The following is a 19,541-nucleotide window of genomic DNA, read 5'->3' on the forward strand; positions in this document are numbered from 1 at the left end:
CCGGCCCCGCCTGTCACCGCCCCGGCCCCGCCTGTCACCGCCCCGCCTGGCACAGCCCCGCCTGGCACTGCCCCGGCCCCGCCTGGCACAGCCCCGCCTGGCACAGCCCCGCCTGGCACTGCCCCGGCCCCGCCTGGCACTGCCCCGGCCCCGCCTGTCACCGCCCCGGCCCCGTCTGTCACCGCCCCGGCCCCGTCTGTCACCGCCCCGGCACCGCCTGTCACCGCCCCGGCCCCGTCTGTCACCGCCCCGGCCGCGTCTGTCACCGCCCGGCACAGCCCCGTCTGTCACCGCCCCGGCCCCGCCCGGCACAGCCCCGGACCCGTCTGTCACCGCCCCGGCACCGCCTGTCACCGCCCGGCACAGCCCCGCCTGGCACCGCCCCGGCACCGCCTGTCACCGCCCGGCACGGCCCCGTCTGTCACCGCCCCGGCCCCGTCTGTCACCGCCCCGGCCCCGCCCGGCACAGCCCCGGCCCCGTCTGTCACCGCCCCGGCAACCGCCTGTCACCGCCCGGCACAGCCCCGTCTGTCACCGCCCCGGCACCGCCTGTCACCGCCCCGGCCCCGTCTGTCACCGCCCGGCACAGCCCCGTCTGTCACCGCCCCGGCTCCGCCTGGCACAGCCCCGGCCCCGTCTGTCACCGCCCCGGCCCCGCCTGTCACCGCCCCGGCCCCGCCTGTCACCGCCCCGGCCCCGTCTGTCACCGCCCCGGCCCCGCCCGGCACAGCCCCGGCCCCGTCTGTCACCGCCCCGGCCCCGTCTGTCACCGCCCCGGCCCCGTCTGTCACCGCCCCGGCCCCGCCTGGCACAGCCCCGGCCCTGCCCGGCACAGCCCCGGCCCCGCCCTGCCCGGCACGGGACAGCACCATCGCCCGCGGCCCCGCGCCGCTCACCTGGGCCGCATCGGGGCCGCTCCCTGCACCGGCACCGGGGCTGCGGGGTTCGGGTCCTGCCCGTGTTGCGCCGGGGGTCCCGGGGCCGAGGCACCGGGGCGCGACTGGGGCTGGCATGGGGCCCGGGATCGCCGCGGGCGGGAGGAGCCTCTCCGGGACGGGTGCTGGGACCGAGCCCAGCGGCTGCCGCTCCTGCTCGGGCTGCGGCCCCGGGACCCCCCAAACCCCGCCCGTCCCTGCAGCACCGGGGGAATGGGACCTTGGGTTTCCCAATCCAGCATGGCAGGAATGCTGTTCTCCTCACTGTGTATCTCAATTGCAGTAATTGCTTAAGAAACAATTCAAAGAAATTAAAAGAATGAAGACACAACAACGAAGAGCTGCCGGCTCCAACCGAGGAGTGCTCAACCCCCTTCTCAATGAGTTGCTTTAATTAACCACGGTAAATGGATCCATTAAAACCACATTGATTTGGTTTTATTCTTTTTAATCGAGTTCCAGAGAAATATTGCAGAATATCAAATACATTTTTTAACACCAGAAGCTCTTCTAGGACATACACAATGCAGGGCTGCACTGCACCCCCAAACCGAGGAGAAGTGGGAGAAAAGACAAATCCAGATTGAGATCCCTGGGAGATCGGAGTGGCTTTCTGCCAGCCCAAACAATCTTTGCTCTGTACACACACCCAGGAACCCCAGGTGTGTGGAACGCCATCGGTATCTTCACGGGCCTTCTCATTAAAAGCAGATTTCTGCTGAGAATTAATAAAATACAGAAAACTCAAGGGAAGTAAATTCCAAGGGAAATGTAAAGGAGCAGCTGCTCCAGCCCAGCATGTTGCAGCATCCAAAAGAAAATGAACAGAACGATTATGGATTGGGAGCATCACCAATCCCAAATCCCTCGTGTGGAATACCACTCTGCTTTGGTTTAGAAATCCCCACCTCTCTTAGCAGGCAAAGCCTTCAACTTTGCTTCCAGGTGACCAACTTCCCAACTGTGGCCACCGCAATTTTCCTTCACCGCGCCCACAGCGGGATCCAGGAGAAGACGCAGGGTACGGTCCTCTGGGAACGCTGCCGAGGAACCACACTGCCCTCATCTGTGACTGCAGCCCAGAGGGAGATCTCTTCCCAACAGCTCTGGCTGTGCTCCGTGTCGTCCCGATGGCTCCCAGGCTGACACAGCACGGCTTCCTCGGCCCGCTGCCTTGGGGAGCATCCCGAAGGTGCCACCTCAAAAGGAGCCTCTTACGGACACAGAGTCTGCGATTCGGTGGAAGGAAAGGAGCTCTCGGCCTCTGGCATCTCCCGCTCCGTCGGCACTGACAGCAAACACGGCTTCAGCCTCGGCAAGACACGGAGAGTCAGAGATTTTACAGATCCTGGTCTCCCCTCGGCCTTGCCGCAGGCACAGCCTGGCGGGGAGAGGGAAGGAAACAGGTCAGGAGGGACAGGCCGCTCCCAGGAAATCATCCTAATCCACCGAGCATTCCACACAGCTGGACGAACTGCCCGAGACGCTCCTTTCCCTGCCGACTGGGGGCTCAGGAGGGAAGCACAGGCTGGGCTTCTTTCCCTGACTCAGCCGTCATGCCTGAGGCCTGGAACAGCAGCTGCGGCTGCTGGTCACTCTTGAAGCCCCGGCAGAAGCCACCTTGTCCAGGGTGTCGCTGGCAGGAGGCCATTCCTGCAAAATCAGGGAAACAAAGGGATGAACCTCGGAGCTCATGGAGCTAGCCAAGAGCTTTGCCAAAAGACTGGAAGAAAAACTCACATCCCTGGCAGTGATAAAAACAGACATGAAAAACGCCACACGCGGTGATGAAAAGAGAACGGAACGGTTGGAACGATTTTCAACGGACTAGAGGAAACAGCCTCACGCGATACCAGGGGAGGTTTAAGATGGATACTGGGAAGCCTCCTAGTGGAAAGGCTGTCCAGCCCTGACACAGCTGCCCAGGGTGGTAGGGGAGGCCCCATCCTGGAGGGATTTAAAACCATCTTCCATTCACAGACCTTTCAGCCACGGCCAGGAGCCGCTCTGGACGGAAGGTCCCCTCCGTGTCCTTGGATGTGGCTTTTCCCTCGCCGCCGCCGCGGTCCACGGGGAGCTAAAGGAGAAGGAAAGGAGTGAAGAGGGAATAAAGTATCCATAAATACAGCAGATATTGCCACATGCCCTCACCGAGGTCATGTAACAAATAATACCCCAAGTTATTGTGATTCAAGTCCCATTCAGCTGGGAAAAGCGAGACGAAAGATTCCTGGTCCCCATCTCTGACGCCTTCCTTTCGTAGTACCTGTCAACCTGGAGCGCCAGGACAAGCAGGAGTGGCTTCCCACTGACACAGGGCAGGGACAGATGGGATTTTAGGAAGAAGTTCTTCCCTGTGAGGGTAGTGAGGCCCTGGCACAGGTTGCCCAGAGAAGCTGTGGCTGCCCCTGGATCCCTGGCAGTGCCCAAGGCCAGGCTGGATGGAGCTTGGAGCAACCTGGGATAGCGCGAGGTGTCCCCGCCCGTGAAACTCGATGAGCTTTAAGGTCCCTTCCCACTATTCCGGGATTCCGTGATTCTACACAAGATGACAGGTGCTCAGCTTTGAGCTGTTAAGTTTAGGGAGTCAACTAAATGATCAAATTAGGTCCAAGCCTCTAATATTTTAGGCAGTGGCAACATCTAGACAGTAATAAACACTTAGGAAGTCAAACAAAGTGCCCAAATTAGCAAATATCCCAAGGCTGTGGTGTCTCAATATTGGATTGCAAGGAGGTGAAGCGCCCACCTGACAGGCTGTGACACAGCTGCAGCTTCCCAGTAAGGAATTCCCCGAGTAACTCCGTTATGGACCCTGTTTCTATTTCTCCTGAAGGGAAACGACAATAATAATTATTAATAAAAACTCAAAGGTCACGCGTTACAAACAGATATCTATCTATATCTATCTATCTATCTATCTATCTATCTAATCTATCCATCCATCCCACATATAAAATATTACATCTATAGAGACTCAGCTGAACAGTGAATTTGGCTGAAAGTTTCAACACTAAGAGGGAAAACTGCTTGCCATCCTGAGGCTTGTTCACGTTGTGGATAAGAAGTCCAGGTGTGTTTCTGAAGATGCTGAAGAGCTGAAATTCCTTGCTTTCACTTTTGGATTATCAGAGGAACAGGGAGATGATGATATGCGGTTCTGTTTTCCCTAAACATGTCACCAACTTAAATAAACCAGAAACATCCAAAAATGGACGGCTCTGTGTCCTGCACTGTGCCTAAAAGGATTAAAAACTATTTCTGGAGCTTTTAAAATAAAAGCAATTATTCAAGCGCAGTCCTAGAGCTCTTTCATCCAACCAGGACCTGCCTTACTTGGTTCCGTGCAAGGCTCACACTCGTGGGAAAACTCCACCTCAGTGACTGAGGTCATTGAGAGATAATCAAAGAGAAATAATCAAATGCTGGCCTTGAAGCAGCTCATCCAGCTCTTTGGAGCCAGTGGGGATCTGGATGATCTCCGACTGTCACTGGTGGAATTCTGAGGTTGTGGTGAAACCCATGGCAATGAGTTTGGCTGCCTCAGCCTGAGGGAAAACCCAAGTGAGCAGTGCCAGAAGAGTTCAGGCCGTTTGTTAACCTCCCTCCCAGCAATTAATATTTCCTGCCTTGTGAAGAGGTGCCTGTATCATTCCATTCACATTTCACAGACCTTGCACGAGCTGGCACCTCTGAACAGAACTGAAATTCTGCTCCAAGAAAAAGCTCCAACATCCCTTTTCTGTGTTTTGTGGAAATATCCTCCCCTTCTGTTCAGTCCTGTCCTGGTGCATTTTGCCTTTTCCCATCGCAAGTCATGTCACACCTCTAAGCACCTTTACTGCCTTTTGGAGAATTTTGTTCCAAATTCACCGAAGCAGCGCTTTCAGCCAGCACAAATAAACCTATGGAATATCTTGACTTAAAGTTCCACAACATCCTTACCGGGATTCACTGACGGATTCATCCTCACAGTGGTTTCACTGACGCCTTTAATGTTCGGCAGCTCCTTCTCTGGTGCAGAAGCCACGGCCTCCACTGTGTGAAATCCAGCTTCTTCCAGCTTCTTTACATCATTGGCATTTATGCCACATTGCTGGGAGGGAGGGAGGAAAAAGGACAAAAAAGGACATGCGTTAGAATTTTTGGATTGTTTTGCTTCTTTTTTCACAGAACAGAAATAATAATTTAGCAAAGAAGTTTGCAGATTCACCTCGTTTTGAAGGAAAAGAGTTTCAGCTGGATATTAGGAGGGAATAGTGTTCTGTGAGGGTGCTGAGGCCCTGGCACAGGCTGCCCAGAGAAGCAAAAAAGACCCTCACAGCTTTTCTCCGAGGGCTGTCCCTGTTCCCATGCCCTCGCTGGCAGAGCAGACGTGGCACACAGCACAGGAGAAGCCAGCCTCAAGGCTTGGAGGCTGGAGCACGGGAATAAAGCTTTAGAACCCTGCAATGCTTTGGCTTGAAGGAAAGGACATTAAAGCTCATCCCATTCCACCCTCCTGCCATGGACAGGGACACCTTACACAAGCCCAAGATGTTCCAAGTCCTGTCCAGCCAGGCCTTGGACATTTCCAGGGATGGGGAGTCATGACCTCTCTAGGCAATCTAAGGCAGCCCCATTCCCATTCCCTCCTCACTGTAGGTGTTCCCTGCAACCCACGAGCACAGGCCCTGTGACAACTCCCCGTCCGCCTCCTGTCCCCCTGTGCCCCCTCGTTGGACAAGGCTACAACGCCAACACACGTTCCCAGAGTCTGGCTGCTTCCTTAAATCCGTGGACCAGTTAGTGCTGTCTCTGAACAGCTGAAATGAGCTTTCAGTGCCCAGAAATGAGCAGGAGTGACACACAAAGGGATGTGAATCTGGAAATAGGCGAGCTCCAGCTGCCCATCGCTGCTGACGCAGAGGCTGGGGCTCAGGGCAGCTGTGCAGCCCTTCCCTGGGGCACTGATCCGGCCCTGGAACGTTGTGCTGTTGCCAAACCTGGCCTCAAACCAGGAGAACATAAGCCCTGACCATTTGGTCTCGACTCAGGCACACCCACAGCCCTCCCCACGGTGCTGGTCACTCGTCCCCACCTTCACCTTTTCACTACAAAAAGTCAGCTGAAACGATTCCCAAATAGCTAAGACCCCAAAGCACACTGGGAAAGGCAGGCTTAACACAAAATAAATGGCCACAAGAAAAATAAAATCTAATTTAGCACCGGGTGTTGCTCTTGACTTCCCGTTTTCCTTCATAAAGTTATGTGCATTTGTATGTAACGATCTGTAAACAGGGGTGAAGAAAATCCCTTTCCTTAGAGGCAGAATTAAGTGATTATGTTTCCAAAATTGACTCACCACTTTCTAATTTAAGCAAGCACTTCCTGTCCACAGCAAGTCTGGCACACTTCATTTCTATTTCAGTGACACTGGCTCCTTTGGCCAGGGCTCTGTGTGTCTCGGGTGCTGAGGACTGCAGTGACCAGAGCACAGCCAGCCTGAAAGCAGAGCAGGTTCCTCTGCATTAGCAACATGCTGGGGACAGCTGGGGACAGGACAGCGCCTGGCTCACCGTCTGAGCACGCAGATGCTCGTCCTCCGCAGCACCTGGAAAAAACCCGGAAAAGGCAACATTAAAATGATGCTTCCTGTCAGAAATTGAGTGTCTAGCAACATACATTTCTGACGAATTTAATAAGACCATTTTCCTAGAAAATCCCCAAGCCATGGGATCTTTCCGAATTCTCTTTCTGAAACCAGGACATCCCCGCCTTTGCTTTCCCCTTAGATGTTCTCTTCCCTGCACAGCTAAGGCCCTTCCAGCCGAGGAATCGAAGCCAAGAGCCCGCCCGGGAGGAAGGAACGTGTGTGCCGCAGCAAGAGGATCCCAAGCCTGTCACTGCCAACCTGTCGCCTCTCACAAGGGTACTCCAATGGCACCGGAACTGTCTCTGCAGGCAGAAACGCCCCTCTGGGAAACACTGCTGTACGAGCTGTGAGAAGCACTGAACAAACCAGGAGCACACAGGGGCATCTGTTCAGCCAGCGGCAGCTGCAAGAAAGGCACTGAGACAGCACCGCACCAAAACTACGCTAAAAGAAATGCCAACACCTTGAGAATCACTTCGGTGTTGGATCCCTACATCAAAACAAAAAGCGATCTTTAGACGCTCGGCAGAAATCCGTCCCATTCGAACCCATTTCTGCGGCTTATTTCCCGCCTGCCGATGCTCATTTCCCAGCTCACACGCGGCTGCCAGCATTAGCGCCGCTTCCACACCCAGACACACGCGGCTGCCGCGGGCTGCCATTGCAGCAGCCTCCTCCCGGGGACAGCAGCAGCACCCACACGTCCTGCTGGCTCAGCCCGGACTGCATGCGGCACTCGCAGAGAGCTGCTGGCAGCTGAAATTCTCCCTGCTCGCCCGGCCTGGCAATGCTGCCCGCAGCTCCGGCCGCGCCGCCTCTCACCTGCCGAGCGGAGCAGCTCCGTCCTGCCGGGTGCTGCCGGCTCCGGGCAGATCCCGCCCTTCGGGCAGCGCGCTGGCCCCGGCAGCTCCGGCGGCTGCCATTCCTCGAGGATTTTGTGGTTTTCCGCCGTTCCCCGGCGCGGGCGGCAGCGCGGGGCGGTGGCGCGGGGTCCGGCCAGGGAGCGGAGGGGAGCGAGGGCCGGTGCGAGGGCGAGAGGCGTCCCCGTGGCTGCCTGCCGCCGCCAGCGCGGATCCCGTCCGCCCCCGGCGCCGCCGACCGCACAGCCCGCGTCCCCACAGCGGGAAACGCCACGGAAAATCGCGCGGAAAGCGCTGGGTCGGCGTCGGCGTCGGCGTCGGGTTCAGGCCATAGACTAGACAGACCGGGGTCCTTCCCGGGCCGCCCTCTTGAGAAGGTCAAAGAACCCTCCTGCGCCGAGCCCCCATCTTCTGTTCGGTGCCCTTTAAGGTCCCCGTGTGTCTATTCGACCGCCCGAACCCGAACCCGAACCCGAACCCGAACCCGAACCCGAACCCGGCCCGAGCCGCGCTTTCGGCGCGATTTCCCGCAGCTTTTCCCGTTGTGACAACGCGGGTGGTGGGGTCAGCGGCGCCGGGGACGGGCGGGAAGCGCTCGGGCGGCGGCAGGCGTGGCCGCGGACGCCCCTGTCGGGTCCACTCGCGCCCGCCGTTTTGAGTGTGGCTCAACCCCGACCCGCTACTTGAGGGACCCTCGAGTCTCCTGGTGTCTCCCGGTGCCGCCATCTCGAGAGTGGCCAGCTCAGGCCAGCTCTGTCCCGACTCTGCTCGCCCCGTGCCCCCCGCCCGCGCCCGCGGTGCGAGCGCGCCTCTGCTGCCCGGCACAACCGGCACAACCCGCCGGGCCGCCCCCGCCCCGCCGCCACCCTTCTCAGTCACCGCCCCGCACGCCAGCCGCTCCCGCTCTGCCACGGCCGTGTCCGTTCGCACTCCTAACTCTCCTTCGCCGCTCCCCTCCCTCTACAGACGTCGCCCCGCTCGCTCCCGCTCCTTGCCCTTCCCACGCTCGGCAGCCCCGCCCGGGGGTCGCCGCTGTCTCGTGTCACCCGGCGGGACACAGCAGGGACAGCACGGAGGCTCCGGGCGCTGCGGCGGGGGCGGCAGTGCCGCTTGCTGTCACCAGGTGGCAGCACTGCCGCAGAGCTCGGGGTTTCGTTCAGACACAACAGAGCTGGCAGCGAGCGCGTTCGATTTCCTTTCGCACAGATCACCTTACGCGTTCAGGCACTCGATCGTTTCGTTCGTGTATAAAAATGCTGTCACTCTTTTCAAACCCTACACACCTCGACTCAGAGTTTCTTGTGTTCCTGTATATAACACAGCAGATAGAGAGGGTTTATCTCTAAATGAACTGACATATAATTTAATGCTATCAGTCCATAGATGTAAAGACTGAAAACTCGACAGGTTTTAGTATGCTACACTCCCTCCGTCCCTCCCTGTGAACTTCCTGGCCTTTTTGGGACAGGGCACCCACCAGGAGCCCCGTCCTTCCCCACTCACCTGCTCCTCCACTCCATCAGGGCTCTGCCAGGGACATTGGGGATCCCAAATGACATCAGAGCCCCCGAGACTCCACCCTCTCCCCCAGCCTTTTCTCCTCACCCCCACAGAAGGCACAAAACGAGTCGAGCTGCCCCGGACAGCGGCGTGTTGCTTTAATAAAGCCATTTATCCAATCAGTCCATCCCCCCAGCAAGGGGCTCTGCTGCAGTCAGAAAGCAGGCGCAGCCCCCAGAACGGCTCCAGTCCCCCCCAGCTCCTGCGGCACAGGCTGCTGGCTGCCCCACGGCACGGCAGCGGCGTGGCCCAGAAACAGGGACGGGGAGCAGAGAGGATGGAGGAAGGAAAGGAACAACAGGGTGCAGGATGGAGAAGAAAAAAAAAAACTGGGATGGGCAGCAGACAGAGAGGGATTCAAAAGGAATGGGGGACGGGGAAGGGGATACTCTGCTCTGTCCTGGGCTGTGTTTGCTGCAAGTACAGCTGCTGCTCTGTAGAAATAAATGTGTGGAAAAGGAGCTGTCTAAATGTGTGGAAGGCAGTTACCCATTCACCTCAGGGAAACACGGGAAAACAGCATTATAGAAGAGAAATACAAAAGTAATATCAATATAAACAGTAATATAAAAGATAGCAACGTTATCTTAGTGTGGTTGGGGTTATTGCTCAGGTGCATAGGCGCCCTGCAGCTGGAGGGTTTGGGCTGTCTTTAGGGGCTGGAAAATACTCATTTATGAATTCGGTGGGTTTGGGGAGAGCAACTGCTCCAGTCATGTAAGAGCTGAATAGCTGGCAGCGTGGGCACCCCGATTCCCTGGCTGCAGGGGCTGCCTTTGTTGAGCAGGCTGGAGATCATTCCTTCCCAAGGGCTCAGCCCCAGGGCAATTCGCTGGAGTTTCTTGCCTCTTATCAAAAAATGCATTTTTCACGACTGGAAAACAAGGACAATGAAATTGCAACCGCAGAGAGCAAATAAATTAAATTTTAATGACTTGCCATCTACTACTCTATTTGTTTTAGCAGAAGCCCCACCAGAGAGCTTCAAGGAATGGGGTGGAATGAGATGAGCTTTCCAGTCCCTTCCAACCCAAGCCCTGCTGTGATGCTGTGATCAATATTTTGGAGAGCCCTACTCCCCATGCAGCCCTTGTCCTTTCAGGTTTTCCCGTGGTGCTGCTGAGGGTGCTGAGGCCCTGGCACGGGCTGCCCACAGAAGCTGTGGCTGCCCCCGGATCCCTGGAAGTGTCCAAGGCTGGCTGGACGGGGCTTGGAGCAATCCGGGATGGAGGAAGGGGCGGAACCGGGAGATCTTTTAGCTCCCTCCCGACCCAAGGCACCCCGAGACGCCCCGAGCCCGTGCCTGCCTCCCACCGGGGGCCGTGAACATCCCCGGGGCCGCGGTGGGCATCGCGGTGGGTGGTGCCCACCCAAAAAAGTTGGGTAGATATGAAGCGGGTAAAAAAGTCGGTAAGATATGGAGTGGGTAAAATAAAATCAGATAGAAATGAAGCGGGCAGAAAAGCGGGTAAATATGAAGCTAGTAGAAAAGTTGGGTAGAAATGAAGCGGGTAAAAAAGTTGGGTAGACAGGAAGCTGCTATTGCGGGTAAAAAAGTGGAAGAGATAGGATGCCGGTGATGCAGGTAAAAAATGGAGTAGATGGGAAGCCGGTATTGCGGGTAAAAAGTGGCGTAGATAGGAAGCTGCTATTGCGGGTAAAAAGGGAGTAGATAGGAAGGCCGTTGTGCAGGTAAAAAAAGTGCAAAGGGTGTGCAATTCCCAGTGTAGAAGGCAATAGAAAAGCACCCTGCAGGTGAGCTGTGCAGAGGGAAAAGCTCAGCTTTTCATCACCAACAGCAATGGGAGCAAGGTAAAACGAAAAGAAAAACTGGTGATTTCCATCATCTACCTACTTCTATCAGGCTTTGATTAAAGCAGATCCTCATTCCTTTTGCTTTGAAAATTACAGAATGCAACAAAAAAAACCCCCAAACATTATTCTATTACACCCATAGAGCATTTTTTTTTTTTACTTATAGTGCAATGAAAAAAAAAAACGGGTGAAAAAAACTCGGGGGTAGAAAAGTTGGGTAGAGAGCACTCGGGTAGAAAACTGGCTCGGGGGGCAAAAGAGCAGAGGAAAGGGAAAAGATACATTCATTTATTTAGAGCAGTTGTAATGCTATACACGTTTTAGGGTTTTAGGGTATAAGGGTAACATACAGCCGGGGAAAGCTGTACATTGCTGAGGAAAAGCTGTTCAGATACTTGTGAAGAACCCCAAAAAAATAATAGCAAAAAGTGGAAAAGAACCCAAAAAGCCTTTGAAGAAATTATATATATGATGGTAAGAAAAGGTTTCAAAACATGTAAAAATCCCCTGAAAAGCCCTTCCGAAATTGTGTCTCAAGACAGCTGTAAAAATGACGAAGAAACTCTAAATAAAGTGCTGAGAACGTGCCGAAAAAGCTTCCATCGTTGCCGTGGTGATAGGTGGTGTGGGGGCGTGGCTGTGGGCGGAGCAAATGGGCGCCGAGGGGCGTGGCTGTGGTCGGGCGAGTGACGTCAGGGACGGGGCGGGCAGGGGGCGGGGCAAGAGCGGGATGACGTCAGGGACAGGGCGGGGTGAGGGGGCAGCGAGGGGCGCCTTACACTAAAGGATGCTCCCTCTGCTGCGAGCTGCATCCGCTCCCCCCTCGCTCTCCTTGCGGGAGCTGCAAACGGACAGCAGTGGCTCCTGTTGCACTCCGCACCTGTGGCTGCTCCCTCAGTCCATCTCTTTGCACGGCTACATTGCTACAAACGTGCCACGCTTCACATTCTGTGACACATCTCTATGTGCCATTTAAACACTCAGCTGCTCTGTTTTCCTCTCGCTAATGGAGACGCTTCTAATTTCAAGCACAAAAGAGAAAAGCCCTGTCCCTTTTTCTTACCATTAGCACTTCAGAGAGAACTTCACGCATTTTATTACAATTCATTAGGCAGGTCTATTTTCATGTCCACTCCGCTTGCTTAGAATTCCTTCCAACACCACCTTATTTCTTTGCTCATGCACAACCCTCTTTTACAGGCACGATCACCTAGGCACAGGCTAATTCTCTGTGTTGCATAACTACAAGTACTATATTGTTGAATGTTATCTCTTCATTTTTATTTATCTAGTTTTCTGTGATTTTGGAGAGCCTTGGGAGTTTTAGCTTCTCATTGCACCTGTATTTTTAACCTCCCTCCACCGTATTCCTTGATATCTTTAATAATGAAATGAGGCATAGTTGGAGCCAGGTATATTGCATTGCAAATTTATTTGTGCATTGGCACAAAAGGTCCACTCGGAGAGGCAGCAAACAGGTTTGCTGCAAGACAGAAAATGTTTTGAAGACCCGTGCAAAAGGTGCTTAGCAATTATGGAACATGCTTCAGCAACTGTGCAAACAAGAGATGACAAATTATTTATTCATTAGAGTTAGGCTCAAAAAGGCCACTTCTGAGATACACTGCAGGCACCTGCATACATCTCCTGCCCTAAAAAAAACCAAACCAAAACAAACCAACAAAAAAACCACGTCAAAGTTCTTGCCCTGGTCTCTGCCTTCTTGTTACCAAGCAGAGCAAGCTGCGCCTGAAGGAAGTTTGGAAGCCTCTCTCCTCTGAGGTTCTAATAGGGCACGGTTAATTTGCAAAGCAGGCTCCTGGGAATTACAATTGCTCTGTTACATCATAGCAAACGTGCACATGCGACTAGAAGTAGGCACTGAGAATTGTTTTCTGTAACTTTATTCAGGAAACTGCTTCTTCTTTCTCTCTCTCATACATGGGCATAGTTTCCCACAGAATATTTACCACTGGCATTTTTCTTTCATCCCCCTTCTATTTTTTTTCCCTTTCATTCCCTACATTCCTTACATCCTGATACTTTTCTTACTGGCTGGAAGATAAAATCATAAATGGACAACAAAAAAATTGCAGATGTTGTTTTTTACTCTTTTTCTACTTGCTCTTCCCAACTGCTATCTGTTCTTTTTAATACATCTTTAAAGGACTGCAATTGCCAGTGCTCAGGAAGGACTTGTAAAGTGCTACTTCTCCATCTTGGTCATCATGTCACAGAATCCAGCCAGAAGATGCCAGTCTGGAACTGTACAAACTTCCAGGTCTGGGTAGAAATAAAAAGTTCATGAAGTACTTTACCTCGCAGAACATTTCCCATGTTTTTAAAACCTGGATGAATAGATAGAAAAATTGGCACATCAAGCCTGTATCCATTTCAATCCAACATGACTTTAAACTGTTAAAAACTTAGGGGGGTTGGATGATGGTGCTACCACTTCTTAGATTACAAATTTGGCTCAGCTGATCTCAAAACACTTCTCCAAATTTTTGACTTAATACTGGACACTAAGTAAGGTGTTTAGCCTTAGACCTGAACACAGTTATTTCCTGTATGTAGAATGCTTAACATATGCACAGCCTACTGAAATTCACTTTAGCATTAAACCTGATTCATGTGGCTCACTTCTGAGAGCTGTACTGAATTGCACCTCCTGAAATGTCCATGTACAGAAATTAGGCTTTCAAATGGCCTAAGAAAAACAAATACAGCTTTATTGATCCTTTAAAGGCCATCTTAAGGGAAGCACATGTCTCATTTTGCTGAGGGAAGGATGACTGCATTCCCCTTCCTCCCCTGTGCCCTACGTGACACACTGCGAGATGGTTCAGAGGGTTTAGCTCAGCCTGAGTAGGAAATGCTGCACGGCTCAGATGGTGGGTGCTTGTCAGTATCTGTTCCATGTGCTGCTCCAGTCAGCCAGGTCAGAGGGAAGCAAGGAAGAGGCTCAAAGGAAGAGTTTGGAGGTAGTGGTTGTGTAATCATTCCGTGTCAATGTGCAAGCAGCCCAAGCCATGCTTCTGCTGGAAGTGTTCTGTGTGGTTGAACTCGTGTTGCTGTGACCAAAACACCTGAGCGACACTTTGCTTTCCTTGGTGCATTTCACACATCTCTGGTCAGCACACTTGTGGTATTAGGTTATCCAAATACACTGCAGTCTGATGGGATCCTTCTCAAGGCCTGCTGAAAGCACTTCAGTTTAAATGTCAGCAGCTTCACTGCTCATTTGTTTAAAATTTAGTGGGATTATGTCACAGATCTGTTTTTCTTATTTGACATTTGAAACAGGCAGTATATTTATTCTTTGAAACAGGACTCTGACATCTCTTACCTGGAAAGGTTTCCCTGATGGATCAGCAGTGTGTTCTCTCTCCCTCTTCCTGCTGCTCACTCATCCCAAAACAGAACTTGGCTTTAACTGGTGTCTCCTTTCAACAGGTAGGAAATATTTCCGTGCTGGAGCCTAGCAGGCAGTTTGGAAGGTGGCCCTGGGAGTCCAAGGCCAGACACAGCCCTACTTCCTGGCAGCTTTTCTCTGGGAAAAATCTTGCAATGTTCACAATTTTAGGAGATGGAATCCCACATTTGGCCGTGGGCACCTGGCTGGGAACAGTGGTTCTTTTCCACAGGAAGGAGAGATTTCCACCCTCGTGTCTTGGCGGCAGCTCAGAGGAGGCTCTGGGAGTCCAAGTGCAGCCAGAGCTCTCCATGAACAGGACTGGATGAACTGAACCATCAGGATATCAAGCGATCTACAGAGACTACAAAATGCAGTGACAATTGACAGGTGAAGGGGGTGTCTCCTCTTCAGAGGCTCCTGGCCTGAACTGGAACTACAATAACATATTACACATAGTGGAAGAAACTCCATTTGATTTTTTGATTTAAGCAGAACCTAGGGACAAGTGCTTTTGAAGTGGCATCCTCCTAATTGCTACCACAGTGGAGATGGTGACTGTCTAATTCCTACACCACCTCTCAGCATCCAAGCTCTTGTGGCTAGCACAGGTCCTTCTCGTGAGAACATTTTGCTGTGTTTTATAAACAAAGATAAAGTCTGGATGTTTTTCGAACAGTGTTTCGAGACTTGGACAGTTCAGGCCTGGCCAGTTAGGCCTAGGGGGAGGGTTCTGACTGACCAATCTGGGTGACCTCTGAAAAGTGTATATATATGTGGAAATCAAAATAATAAACGCCTTTTCTTGCTACACTGAGAACTGGGTCCTCTTCTCTGCTAGCGGCTCAACAGTGACAAGCTCTAGCCCTAGGCTGTCCAGGAGAGCCACATCTCTCCAATTGTAAGGATTTCTCACTTATTGAGTATAGAAATGGCTGAAGGTGGAATCCAGTGAAAAAAGGAATTCACGTAAGAAGGATCTGAAGAGAAACAGTTCTCATCTTTGTCAAGTCCCATTGCTGATGTGTGTGTGTGTGTGTGTGTGTGTGTGTGTGTATTCTCAATTAAAGAGAAAACCAAATACTAGAAATAGTTATCAGGAGCAGAAAGAAACCAACGTATCCATCTCTGTTAAGACACGTAAGGTTAGTACAAGAGATACAAAGAAACAAAGTGTTTATTGTTAAAAGCTTTTCTACTAATCACTCAGCATCATACAATGGATATGGTGGCTACAGAGTAGAGGGAGGCTCTCTCTCCCTTCCCCCCTTTCTTTATACACGTTTTTGCTCACTCTCATAAACCCACAGTTGTATTTTTTAAATGGACTTCCTCTCTTCAATGAGTTTGGAAAAGATGCTTATAATACAGGATCTGGCAGAACAGATACATCCTATTAAACAACAGAGCAGTTACAGAAAGGAGACCACTTTCTTTAGGAAAAAAGAGCCTTCTTTTCCTCCACATCTCTTTGCATAACAATAAAAAGGTTCTCCACACCAAACCAGACCAACAACCCCCAAATATCTGATAAGCATACTGGCAAAATTACGAGCCCAAGGATATGTACCAACATTGATTTGTACACTGATATTTTCCCTTGGCTTCCACAGGATAAGTTCTAAACAATGTGGTGTAAAAAACCTGGCAGCTGAGACGATGTCTGCACTGCAGCTACCAACCCTGTTGTGTCAAATCACTGAATCCCTGCCGGTAACAATGAAAATGTTTTGACAGTCTGTCTCAAAGTTGTTTGCAGAACTTTTGGTTCTGTTCTTCACCCCCATTTCCCAAGATACACACCAAGTGACACTGTCTCTCCCAGGTGCTTTCTCCATGTACACATACACACATGACCCAGAATGCACTGATTCGCATGGGCTGTGCTATTTTCCAAGAGTAGTCTGCACGTTACATTGTGCTGTGTCTTACTGGTGCTTTAGTGGCACTCTGCTCCATTTTTTTAATTTCCTTTCCCACTGTAGTATTCTTCTCTTTATTCCATAACAGAACATTTGTTTCTCCTTCAATCTCTAAGAAATATTTGATCTGATTCTTGCCTCATGGCAAACAACCCAAATGACTAAAAATACTCCTTCTAACCTGCCATGTCAACACTTCTGCTCCAAGCTACATTTTCCTCCTACTAGTACTACAGAATTCTGTTGAACCCTTTCCTAGTTTGATGCTCTATTTCCTAACAATCTGTATGATCATCTATACATTAAGTACTTCTATGCACAGAGTGGTTTTTTTGCAGTATGCATACATTTGTATTGTACTGTGGCAACTGAAGACTCTCAAACATCTTCTGGACATCTTTAATGCACACAAAAAGACAACCATCCCGAACTTGAAATTAATTCCTCATTCACAGTCTATTGTAATTGCCTGCCTTTTTAATGTCACTACCTTTCATTTTCGTATGCTCAAGCAACACTTGTTCTAGTTGCTTCCAGTATTGCTCCGTTATTTATCTTCAAATAAAATTTCTCTTTGTTTTGCAAACAAGCACGCTCTTAGCTGTACCCATGGAACAAAGGACAATTTTTTTCTCTGTGTGTCTTCAGTAAAAGGCCCAACTGACTGCTCCTGACTACAGGACAAAGGCATCAAAATCCCAAACCCCAGCTTAACCAAAGAAAAGACACCTGACAGCTCTTCCTAAGACTCACTGTTGGTGACCAGTGTGTTTTTATAGACAGTGAGATGTAAGATTTTAGATTCTGCACTGCTGTCTCCACTGGCTGATTCATGCATGCACACATTTCAGCATAACATTGCTGCTTAACACAGCTTCAGCTTTCAGTGATGCAGTTGTGAACACTAGGCACCATGTTAGTTTTGTTAATTTGCTCTGAAAGAGCCCTGGAACCAGATCCATCCAATTAATTCTACAGAGCCTATAAAACCAGGCTGGACTCCAGTATGTTGCCAGCTGTGGTAAAGGACTGGTATTTCTCTCAAATATTTGACACTTCAGCAGGAAGGCTCTCAAACCCCAGAATTCCCTGGCAGACATTCTGGCAGGCATCTATCTCCGTCCTGTACCCTTCTCACACCCTTGTGTATCTTTCTCTGCATTTCTGCAGACGGAACATACCCCCTGGATGTAGCTGCTCTGTTTGCCACATACAGACAAGAGTTTTACATGCTGGGCAGCATGCACACAAGGGACACTGCAACATAACAAAGATGGAAGCACAGTAGCAGATGACCCCACTGTTTTCTCCTCATAATGCTTGCTTTCTAGTCCAATTAGTGGAGTCCTAAATTAAGTCACAGTTCAACTCAATCACTGTGGCAGCCTCACAGCACTCAGTACAACCAGTTTAAGACTGCAGGATTTCACATTTTACTGTGAAAAGAGGTTTTTACACAGAAGGGACAAATTCCTAATGAAACCATTCCCAGTAAAAGGCATTCCTCAGGCAATGAGGTACTGCCTTACTTTTTCTCACACCGACAGGTTTTGCGCGGAGTTTTGCCATCACCACGTAAATGCAATAAAAAGTAAATTTTCCAAGATGGACGTCTCAGAATGCAATGGACAGAGTAAAAGCCATGACACTATTAATGTGAAAACAAAGATATTAAATAGAAGGGTCAAGAGAAGACTATCTCTTCTGTGACTGAACAGAAACGACTTTTAAGTTAAACTAAGACAGAAATTGGCAAAGACAGCAGAAAACACAATACTAGAGAAAAAAATGCATCTATTCAGAAGAGCTGCCTGCCTTCTGTATCACATGTGAATTTGATTCTTTTTCAAAAGAAGTGAAAGAAAGGAGGTGAAAAGGATTCTGAGTGCCACATCAAATATACCTTGGCAGCTGCTTTTTGGACTAGAAATCATGTTGGGCCTTTAATTACATCTCATCTGTGCACTACAAAAAATGAGGAGGGGAAGGATTTAAGGAAGATGTCCCTGCTCCCAAGTAATTGTCCAATCAATTCCCGTAGTCTGAATTTGTTGTACATTTACAAAGAAGATGATTTCCCAGGGATATGTTCTCTGTGCTGTTTAAGGCTGATAGTGCTTTATGATTCAACAGCATTCAACATAACCACCACATATCATGAATGGGAGAGCTAAATGATTCATAGGAAGGGGGAGCTCACCTGTGATCAAAGTGTGAGACCAATGCAGAGACTCTGTTAACATCCTGAAGTAAAGAAAAAAAACTACCATGTTACATGAAATTAAGCTCCTTGGATTCTGCACCAAGAATTAGGAAGTTCTTTCCAGTGATAAACCCTACAGGCACATGGAGAAACACTTAAGTAATCCGGTATTTTACATACGTGCTTACTGTTAATATCGGCTGTGTTAAAGGCAGGCATCAGCACAGCACCATCACATTATTTTCATTTTCTCAGAATGCCTCATATGTTGCTAATACCACAGATATTAAGGATGTATAAGAAGCTCTTATCCCAGGGATGATTCTCTTTGTCTCTGTACAGTACATGGATCATAGCCATCTAGTGATAAGTGATTCAATCTACCTTTCACAGCCGGGACAAAGGGTAGAGAAATGGTTTGCATCTGCAGAGGAGATGTCCTGACTATATGTCTTTCTTCCAGATGGACTCTGCATTCCAGCAGGAAAATCCTCCTAGTTTGTTCTTTCTGATGGTGAGATAGCTTCTTGAATTGGTCTGGCTGGAATAAAAACAGTATTCAGGAGTATAAAGCATTCCACATTTATAAGAAAGACTATTTTATCTAGTCTAATTCCAGAGAATTTACTATTTGAGACTCTTGGGTACCATAGGGTAAGAACTGCATTTATTTCTCTAAATCTGTAGTCTCCTAGAACACCTATTTCAACCTCCCCCATTCAGTGCCACCCATGACTAAGCATAGCCCATTAGGATTTGCTGATTTAGGATTCAGTGTCTAACTTTCCACTAAAACTTAACAGTGTGCGTTGATGAGTGAACCTTTAGACATCTTTTACACTGATGCTTGTATGGTGCTTTCTCTGCCTTGGAATGGTTTGAGACACCCATCATGGGCAAGATTTTCAAGGGTCACTCTAAAGCTGGTGTTCCGATTGGTGTGCTGATGGTACATTCTCATTCGGTCAGGAAGCAGGTCCATGTGTAACAGTGAGCTAAGTGACACTGAAAAGTCCACTGGTTTGGTGGTCATGGTGCCAATGGAATCTTGGGAGCAGTACTTATGTGTTACGCACTCCCAGAGATTGTTCCAATTCCTGTCGGCGCTGCTGGATCTGAAAGAAAAAGACACACTACAGTTCAGCAGATTCAATTACTCACTGACAGGAGATGTGTTAGTAAGTCAACACTGCAGG

At 50.4% G+C, this 19,541-nt stretch overlaps 2 protein-coding genes across 11 annotated transcripts in view; both read right to left on the reverse strand.

The window, feature by feature from the left end:
- Positions 1-1,351: 1,351 nt before the first annotated feature.
- LOC146440614 (uncharacterized) lies at positions 1,352-7,753 on the reverse strand (the record flags this gene model as incomplete). Its single annotated transcript, XM_085049939.1, has 6 exons — positions 1,352-2,588; positions 2,918-3,012; positions 3,685-3,765; positions 4,881-5,031; positions 6,494-6,528; positions 7,393-7,753. Coding segments are annotated over 5 exons (720 nt in total), but the record flags the coding sequence as incomplete, so codon positions are not given.
- Positions 7,754-15,379: 7,626 nt separating this feature from the next.
- Positions 15,380-19,541, reverse strand: part of SMARCD3 (SWI/SNF related BAF chromatin remodeling complex subunit D3) — an 85,455-nt gene continuing 81,293 nt past the window's right edge. For all 10 annotated transcript variants that reach the window (XM_085049945.1, XM_085049948.1, XM_085049949.1 and 7 more), the window contains one exon: positions 15,380-19,460. In XM_085049945.1, coding sequence (XP_084906071.1) covers positions 19,407-19,460 — 54 coding nt within the window. In that variant the 3' untranslated portion in view covers positions 15,380-19,406. The remainder of the gene's footprint in view (positions 19,461-19,541) is intronic.

This window comes from Lichenostomus cassidix, chromosome 2, assembly GCF_008360975.1.
Source record: "Lichenostomus cassidix isolate B80296 chromosome 2, HeHo_3.0, whole genome shotgun sequence".
NCBI lineage: Eukaryota > Metazoa > Chordata > Aves > Passeriformes > Meliphagidae > Lichenostomus > Lichenostomus cassidix.